This window comes from Gossypium hirsutum, chromosome A03 (genome assembly GCF_007990345.1).
Source record: "Gossypium hirsutum isolate 1008001.06 chromosome A03, Gossypium_hirsutum_v2.1, whole genome shotgun sequence".
Classification (NCBI taxonomy): Eukaryota; Viridiplantae; Streptophyta; class Magnoliopsida; order Malvales; family Malvaceae; genus Gossypium; species Gossypium hirsutum.
The window spans coordinates 45,593,890-45,603,305 of record NC_053426.1 but is presented as its reverse complement, the minus strand read 5'-3'; the positions used below and the strand labels follow the sequence as shown (position 1 = coordinate 45,603,305).

At 32.8% G+C, this 9,416-nt stretch overlaps 1 protein-coding gene across 7 annotated transcripts; it reads left to right on the top strand.

Moving 5' to 3' along the window:
• Positions 1 to 2,101: 2,101 nt before the first annotated feature.
• Positions 2,102 to 6,495, top strand: LOC107887164 (protein FAR-RED ELONGATED HYPOCOTYL 3). Of its 7 annotated transcripts, XM_016811322.2 has the most exons (9): positions 2,116 to 2,314; positions 2,940 to 5,140; positions 5,227 to 5,283; positions 5,468 to 5,536; positions 5,614 to 5,679; positions 5,787 to 5,855; positions 5,937 to 5,978; positions 6,073 to 6,154; positions 6,226 to 6,495. In XM_016811322.2, exons 2-8 carry the CDS (start codon positions 2,984 to 2,986, stop codon positions 6,127 to 6,129), a joined length of 2,517 nt encoding a protein of 838 aa, XP_016666811.1. In that variant the 5' UTR covers positions 2,116 to 2,314; positions 2,940 to 2,983; the 3' UTR covers positions 6,130 to 6,154; positions 6,226 to 6,495. The 7 variants fall into 7 exon arrangements, with proteins under 7 accessions (XP_040952390.1, XP_016666811.1, XP_040952382.1 ...); XM_041096456.1 differs by having other exon boundaries at positions 2,102 to 2,314; positions 6,073 to 6,495; XM_041096448.1 differs by having other exon boundaries at positions 5,787 to 5,978.
• The last annotated feature ends 2,921 nt before the right edge of the window (positions 6,496 to 9,416 follow it).

Here is a 9,416-nt window from a genome sequence, read left to right as displayed (position 1 = left end):
CGGTGAAGAGAGAAATCATCACAATGAATAAAGGCCGAAACCTATTGTAAATATGATATTTTCTTTCTTTTTCTTTTTGTTTTTATTTTTTATTTTCTAATTATACGTTAAATTTTAGGTTAATAGTTGAAACAACGTTGCTTTAACCACATCAATTAAAAATTGGCACATTGTCATGCTATGTCAACACTGTTACTTTTTCCATTATAAATAAACTAATTTGATTTGACTTTGAAACGTTGAAAGTAAAAGGGTTAAATATGATATTAGTACCTGAACTTGTCCACTTCTCCCAGATTTGTACCTATGGTTTTTTTTTCCTAAATTGGTAACCGGACTTTTGTTTCATCCACTAGTTTGGTACATGAGACTAACATTGTTAATTTTTTGTTGATATGGCAACACTGACCAATCGTACACCTCCACGTGGAATCCTCTTGTTCCTCCTTTTTTCTTATTGTTTTTATTTTCTTTTTTTTTTATTTTCCCACCTCTATCTTTTTTCTTTTCTTTTTTTCTTTTTATTTTTCTTTTGTTGGATATGCTTCTACACTTCATCTTTTTTCCCTTAAAAACTCTCAAAATTTTTCCTCACTTTCTCACCATCCAATCACCACCAAAATCCAATTACACAAGTTTCAAAAATTTCCTCTACATAATCCATGGAAGCCTCTTTTGAGTTATTTTCCTTTTCAACCTTTTTTGAGTTATTTTCCTTTTCACTTTGGGTTTTTTATCGCTCTTGAAGTTTTTACCTGATCAAGAATGCAAGATTAAAATTATTTATGTTTGAAAAACATGTTTATGGAAAATCTTGAACCCCTAGACAGAATCAATGTTTAAAATAAAATCTTTGAAAAACTTTTTCGAACATTACAAAAACTTGCAGAATACCAATCGACTACACAATTTCAAAAACAATCTCAAAAAAAATAAAAACTATCAGAACATCAACCGGCTATACAATCTCAGAACAAAAAAAACCTTGCATGCATGTTAAGCTTTTGGGGTTTGGGGATTTTAGGCTCAATTTTTTATTGACAAAGGGAGGAGGTTCCGACGATAGCGGCCTCACCTAGGTTTAACCCTTAAGCCGTGAGGAGGTCACCATCTCCATAGATTTGTTGAGCCCTAAAAGAAGAGAAAATTTTGGCTATTTAGGTTTCCCAAATTTTCTTGAAAAAGAACAAAAGAAAGATTTTTTAAGAGAAAAGAGAACAAAAAGCAAAGGACGGAGGAGAAAGAAAAGAGGAGCAGTATTTGTTGTTACTGTTGTTATCTTCATTGCTAGTTTGAACATTGGGAAAATTTTGGGAGAGTTTGAGGAGGAAAGAGGAAAGAAAGAAGTGTAGAAGGCACACCCAAAACAAAAAATAAAATAAAATAAGAAAATAAAAGAAAAATGAGAATGAGGAAAATTTTTTTTTTAAAAAAAATGAAGGCCAAATAGGATGCCACGTGGTGGCAAATGATTGGTCAGTGCTACCACGTAGAAAAAAATTAACGCCATTAGTTTCAGGTACCAAACTAGTAGAGGAGAGAAAAGTTCGAGTACCAATTTGAGAAAAAAATTATAAGTACCAATCTGGGAGAAGTGTATAAGTTCAAGTACTAATTTATATTTAACCCAAAGCAAATTTATTCCAAAAAAATAAGGATAAGTTTGCCATAGATAAATGTTAAGGTTTTTTTTTTGTGCCATTATGCTTTTTATTTAAAAAAATATAATTTATTAAAAGGTATATTGGTGATTTCAACATTTTAAAATTTTTATTAAAAAATCTATTGAAGGATATATTTATCATTTCATCATTTTTCTTACTTATGTATAATCGGTGTTTTAGTAGAAATTTAACGCTAAGTGACCATAAAATTGGTAAATAAATTCGAGAATTTTTTCCCAAAATTGAAGGCTATGAGAGACTATGGTTAAAGGACGTTAAGATTTGAGGGCTTATTTTGCGTTTGAGCCGAAATCTGTTAGATTAAATGGGTTTTTATCTCTTCGTAGTAATAGTATGGATGGAGTTGAGGCCCAACACAGAAAGCAAAATATTCAACATTAAAAGAAAAATAAAGCAGACTAGACTATTTAATAATAGGATTAACTTATTTTACTCATAAAAGGGGCGAGTGAAAGCGAGAACAGAGTCTGAGATCCCCAAATTGGCGAGTGAGAGAGAAAAGCGAGTGGAAGGAAAGCAGGAAACCCTAAATCTCCCAACCCCCCCCCCAACTCTCTACGCGCCCTTAACTCCACTCGCCTTCGGTTTTCGCAGAATCATCACTCATTCTATTTCCACCTCCACTTCAGGTGTTCCTTTATTTTAATCCCCGCCCCCCTCTAAACTATTTTGCTTTCCAATTCTGCCTTTTGAATTTTCGCAATTTCCCTGTTCTTTTTCTTCTAAATTTTCTATTTCGATCCCATCATCCCCAAATATATTTTCGTTTTCTTTTTTCTTCTGTTTTAATATTAAATTCATTATATGATTGAAACCTTCCCGATTTTATTTAATTCTGTAATTGTGATTGATTTTCTGGGTTCATCTCTTTCGAAATTATTTGGTCACATGAATCTTAGTTTGCTGATATTATATTATTAGTTGCTTGCCTAATCTTGTTACCTAATTTATGGCTAAAATCCTTAAAAGTTGTTAAAATTGTAGCCTTTTTGTTCGTTTGGAATGTTGGTATTAGGGAAAAGGTCTTCATGTATCAACTTATAGCTAAGGAAATTTGAAATACCCATCATATTTGTAGCTTTGGGATTTGCTTCCTTTATAGATACATGTATATCCAGGATTGTCCAAGAGCTAAAGAGGACTTCAATTAGTTTGTCTATCTTTTATAATTATAGTAGGCTATTGTGAATTGCTTTTTGTCATGGGTTCTTTATGCTGACATGATGGCGTCCTTCTACATTTTAATTTTTTCAGGTGCAGTCAGGAAAACAGTTAGTTGAAGTAAACAAGTTTCAATCATGGACATAGATCTTAGGTTACCTTCTGGTGAACAGTGTAAGGAAGATGAAGATGCAAATGGAATTGATAATATGCTAGATGGTGATGAATCACTGCATAATGGAATGGTTCAAGTTGTAGGAGAGAATATGCGTGCTGAAGATGGTGGGGAAATGCATTCTTCTGCTGTGGATATGGTGACCTTCAAGGAGGATACGAATCTTGAGCCACTTTCTGGTATGGAGTTTGAATCACATGGAGAAGCATATTCATTTTATCAAGAATATGCTCGGTCTATGGGATTCAACACAGCTATACAAAATAGCCGACGTTCGAAGACTTCAAGAGAATTTATTGATGCAAAGTTTGCCTGTTCTAGATATGGGACCAAAAGGGAATATGACAAATCCTTTAACCGGCCACGAGCTAGACAAAGCAAGCAAGACCCTGAAAATGCAACTGGTCGGCGATCATGTTCGAAGACGGATTGTAAAGCAAGTATGCATGTGAAGAGAAGGCCTGATGGAAAATGGGTTATACATAGTTTTGTGAAAGAACATAACCATGAACTTTTGCCAGCCCAAGCTGTCAGTGAACAGACCAGAAGGATGTATGCTGCAATGGCTAGACAATTTGCTGAATATAAAAATGTTGTTGGTCTGAAGAATGATCCCAAAAATCCATTTGATAAAGGTCGAAATTTGGCATTAGAAGCTGCTGATGTTAAGATTTTACTTGAATTTTTCACACACATGCAGAGCATAAATTCAAACTTCTTTTATGCAGTAGACCTGGGTGAAGATCAGCGTCTGAAGAGTTTGTTTTGGGTTGATTCAAAGAGTAGGCATGATTACAGTTATTTCTGTGATGCTGTGTCTTTTGATACCACTTATGTTACAAACAAATATAAGATGCCTCTTGCACTATTTATTGGAGTAAACCACCACTACCAGTGCATTCCGCTTGGATGTGCACTGGTATCAGATGAGAGTGCTGCAACATTTTCTTGGCTAATGCAGACATGGCTGAAAGCAATGGGTGGACAATCTCCTAGAGTCCTAATAACCAACCAAGACCGAACTCTGAAATCTGTTGTTGCAGAAATCTTTCCAAATACACTTCATTGCTTCTTCCTGTGGCACGTATTAGGAAAGGTTTCTGAGAACCTTGGTCATGTAATTAAACAGCACGGAAACTTGATGGCAAAGTTTGAGAAATGCATCTACAGGTCATGGACAGATGAAGAGTTCGGCAAAAGGTGGTGGAAAATTCTTGATAGATTTGAACTCAAGGATGATGAATGGATGAAGTCGTTGTATGAAGACCGCAAAAAGTGGGTTCCAACCTATATAATGAATGTTCTGTTGGCTGGGATGTCTACGGTTCAGAGAGCCGAGAGTGTGAACTCATTCTTTGACAAGTACGTACATAAGAAGACCACAGTGCAAGATTTTTTGAAACATTATGAAGCAATTTTACAAGATAGGTATGAAGAGGAAGCGAAAGCAAATTCTGATTCATGGAGCAAAGTGCCAGCATTAAAATCTCCATCACCTTTTGAGAAGAGTGTTGTGGGGGTATACACACACACATTATTCAAGAAGTTTCAAATCGAGGTTGTGGGTGCAATTGCTTGTCATCCAAAGCCGGAAAATCATGATTCAACATGCAGCATTTTTAGAGTTCAAGATCTTGAAAAGAATCAGGATTTTATTGTTACTTTGAATGAGATGAAGGCAGAAGTTTCTTGTATATGCCGCTTGTATGAATACAAAGGATATCTCTGCAGGCACGCAATGGTAGTTCTCCAAATAAACGGCCACTCAGCCATCCCTTCTCAATATATTTTGAAACGATGGACAAAAGAGGCAAAGAGCAGGCATTTCATGAGTGAAGAATCTGAACAGGTTCAATCTAGGGTGCAGAGGTACAATGATTTATTTCAACGAGGGATGAAGTTGATTGAGGAGGGTTCATTGTCTCAAGAGAGCTACTATATTGCATTCCGAAGCCTGGAAGAAGCTTTTGGGAGCTGTTTGAGTGCAAACACTTCTAATAAGAGCCTTGCAGAAGCTGTGGCATCTCCCACCCAGGGTATGATCTGTATTGAAGAAGACAATCAAAGCAGAAGCACAAGCAAGATGAATAAGAAAAAGAACCCAACCAAAAAGAGAAAGGTTAGTTGTAAATAGTGTTTGCCATGTGGATATATTTTTAGCAGATTCTGTTACCGGTCCATACTTGGGCTTCTTTTTCTGTCTAGGGAAACTCAGAGCAGGAGGTAATGGCTGTTGCACCGATGGATGGCTTGCAACAAATGGTTAGTTCTGTTCTATATATTAGCACACTAGTTAAAGATGTTTTGTTGATTTATGGCACCTGCATCAAGTAATAGCATAACAATAAGATTATTGTAGCTTTTGCAATCAAGAAATGTTCTCAAGCTTTTGGAATAAAATTGATCAAAATATGATCACATCACTTGTTAATTTTTTATTTTGTAGGATAAGTTAAGCTCAAGATCAGTAGCCCTAGATAGTTACTTTGGTGCACAACCAAGCGTCCAAGGAATGGTAAGATTGTTACAGCTGACTTCATTTAACTTTTTTATGTTAGTTATATTCCGTTTCATGTTTTATACTTTTTACAGGTTCAGCTTAATTTAATGGCACCGCGCGATAATTATTATGGGAATCAACAGACAATTCAGGGGCTGGTATTATCATGTTTTATAAGCATAATGAGTTAATTATATAGCTTTATTTATCCAATATAGTGCTGCATTAGGAGAGTAAATCTCAATTTGGGGTTTTGCATTCATAGGGACAGTTAAACACCATAGCAACGAGCCATGATGGTTACTATGGCACTCAGCAAGCCATGCCTGGAATGGTAATTTCTCTGTGCAGTCAGTTTCTTTATATTTTTCGAGTTAAAATGGTAACTTTGTTTATGTTCTGTTTTGTTCAACAGGGACCCATGGATTTCTTTCGATCTCCTAGTTTCTACATTCGGGTGAGTATTCCGCATATGACTAACAAAACCTGGTCAAATCAATTCCATTTTGTTTCAGGCCTTTCTTTACATCTATTTGGTGTCCCCCCAACAGGATGACCCCAACGTGAGAGTGGCACAGTTACATGATGATGCATCGAGACACACATGACGATACTTTTCTCTTAGCAGTGGAGGTTGTGCTTTTGTGTTTTTATTTCCCCTGGTTGATGATTTATAGGTTAAAGAAGAATGTGTGGGTTTGTAGGTTTGAGGATGAAAGAAGATGAATGGAAATAATGGAGGGAAGCGGAGTTGGATGTGAAGAAAGGAAATGGCATGATTATTATTAGAAACAATAACGTTGTTTCTCTTCATTTGGTGTCTGTAAGATATAAGATAGAATTGAGAGTCATGATGTAAAGTTTGTTGTATTATTATCTGACTTTTACTGTCTAAATAGGATGAATTGGATCCCAGTTACGACTTTGTTGTTTTTATATTCAATATATATATATTTATGCCAGTTTACATCAAATATTCATTGTTTGGAGACTGTGATATGGATTCATATTTATGATTATATTATTGTCATTGAAACGAAATTAGTTTGTAGTTTTAAAGTTTAGTATGTAGATTTGGAATATTTTGATAATGCATCTTACCATGTCTTTTTAGCTTATTTTCAAGCTAATTAATTTGTTGATTTAAAGTAATTTTCTTTGATCAACATAAAAGATAAACTCATATATACTATTAGAAGTATATATATATATATAATTCTGATCATAATTGCATACCCATTCATCATATATTAATTAAAAATAAAATAACTATTGGTACAGAATAATTTTAAAATATTTATTAAAATATTGAGCTGCATAATTATAATTATAATGAAATAAATTTATTTTAGAAAATTTTAAAATGTCATTACAAAAACATTAATTTAACAAGTGAATAACAAAGTGAAGAAAATTTCAGCTCAAAATCAGCATCACGCTCAAACTTTATAGTTTTGATCCTAATATTGGAGATTGCAACCATCTTGAGATCAGTTTTGACCAACTTTTTAACTAAAGTGGATTAATTTTTATTTCTCCTATCACTATTCTAAACATCATTTTACTTCTTGGAAAATTTTGATTTAAAAATTAATTTTCTATTATAGCGAGAAATTAAAATTTTAAAAATCGAATCGATTTATAGCATCTATAATAATAAAATTTTTTTGAAAAGTACTCGTGTTTTGTACAAGACGGATCTTTGATGTTTCCAACTTTTAACCGAACGACCTCCACAATTCTCATACCACAAATTGCTTCGAATGTAGGCTCGAACAATCATGAATCAAATACAAAATCAGAAACAATTTCTTACTTTCAATAGAAAAATAATTCTCTCTCAATAGAAACAATTATTATTTCAAAAAATAAAATTTATACATAGAAAATAAATTCTTTCTATTTTTTGGCAGAATAACAATATCTTAAAGTTCTATATTTTAGCTCTATCAGTCTCATCTATATTTATAGGGAGAGAGAAAAGAATTCTAGTTGAATTAGTAGAACACAAAAAATACTTAATTGATAAAAAAAACTAGTCTCCTAATTTAACTAGGAGAGAGGGGATGACACACCCTAGTTAAATACAGTAAGGATGTCGTGGGCTTGTTTTTTACATTTTTGGGGCCTTAGGTAAAATAATAAAATGGGGTTTTAAGTTCTTTAAAAGTTGGAGAAAATTTTTTTTGGTCCCTTAAAAGTTGGTAAAAGAAATTTTTTAAGCCCTTAAAAGCTAAAAACAAATTTTTTGGGCACCTTCAAAGTTGGTAAAAAAAATTGACCTTTAAAAGTTAAATTATTTTTGGGCCCCTTAAAATTTGAAAAACAATATTTTAGACCCATTCAACTTTAGGCCCTGGGCGGCTGCACCTCGAAATGACCCCCAAGGGCCGGGCTTGGGTTGTTGCCCCTTATATGTATCTTTAATGTATTATGAGGGATTATTGGGTCTCTCTTGTATTGGGTCAAATTATATATAATTCCTAAACTTTTAACTCAGCTCTTTATAATTTAATCTAATCTAATACATGTTTTTCTATTTTCTAAAATAAATATTATTTACTAATAGATAAATTATTTTTTCCAATTAAATAATTTTCTCAACTCAATTATAATTTCGTTAAAGTCATGATAACTTTACCATAAAAGAATCTATGAAAAATATATTTAATCTACATATTCAATGAATTCACAATGATCAATTAATTTAATTCTATTTTCAAACTTTAATTTTTTGATTAAATAATAAGTCGAAAAATTTAAACTAATTCTCAATTCATTTACATACTTAGTTAGAAAGCACATTTATTTCCAAATATAACATATTTCTCTAATTTTATCATTTCCATCCATTTCTATTCATTTGATTATTTATTCATCATTTATGGTTTCAATAAGCTAGCAAAAAGATCGGTTGGACATATATAATTAGGGCTCAAATTATTTACAATTAAATTCCAGCTTTTCGCCTATTAATTATAAATTCAATTAAGTCACGAAGTCATTTCACTATAATATCGTGATTGAGCTCCCCCTAATTACATACAGTTACAAGAACTACTTGACCGGTGCTCATCCAATGATATTATAATATGTGTGTTACCCTCATAGGGTAACCTTAATCTCTTTGAGATAAATTCGTTCTCCCAATATGATTCTATTTTATCTTATGGTAATCAACACATTTTCCTTCATAAAAAGTCAATTACTATCAAATAGTAATTAAGTCATTTTCTCAAAGATAAACAACCCGTGGTCACATTTACATTTCATCTATCACATAATGTCATTGAGAAGACATTATTTGCCCATTTCTTGGGCAATAAATTCGACTATTGTGAATGATGCTACATATTGCAGAAGCCGTATACCTAACGCACCAACTTTCGGTTCATTATCTATTTGAACTAAAGCTTTTACTTACATCAAAGTATACAAGTGCATACATAGTCCATCATCCACTTGGGATTAAGGTATGTCACACTATGAACGTCACAAGTGAATAAATCCATTAACGGATTAAGGATCTATTATACTTGGGTTCTGTTAGATTTACTATTAGTCCAGTCAGCACCATTTATGTCTCTATCTTTTAGGAATTATCCATTCCGAGACTAAAGATAAAGTATCTCACCAATTGGACACGATAGAAAACATATTAGTCTTTCAATCAGTTTGCTTATTTTTTATTAGACTAAGGATATGTTTAGGTTTATCTACTAATACAAGTTGTCTTTTTGTATTACGATCTAACCACGTAATACCGCTTAATAGTAGTTAAATGTTAAATAATTAGTAAGTCAATATTTGTTTTTATTTTTCTTTGTGTGCAAAAACATTGAAGACAAAATACAAAAGGTATTTTTATAATTAATGAATTTTTATTAAATCTAAT

Excerpts from the sequence above, each read along its gene's own strand:
- LOC107887164 (XM_041096448.1), top strand. The coding sequence starts at position 2,984 with ATGGACATAGATCTTAGGTTACCTTCTGGTGAACAGTGTAAGGAAGAT. Across the intron at positions 5,141-5,226 it reads ACCCAACCAAAAAGAGAAAG|GGAAACTCAGAGCAGGAGGT; the intron begins GTTAGTTGTAAA and ends TTTTCTGTCTAG. Across the intron at positions 5,680-5,786 it reads AACAGACAATTCAGGGGCTG|GGACAGTTAAACACCATAGC; the intron begins GTATTATCATGT and ends TTGCATTCATAG.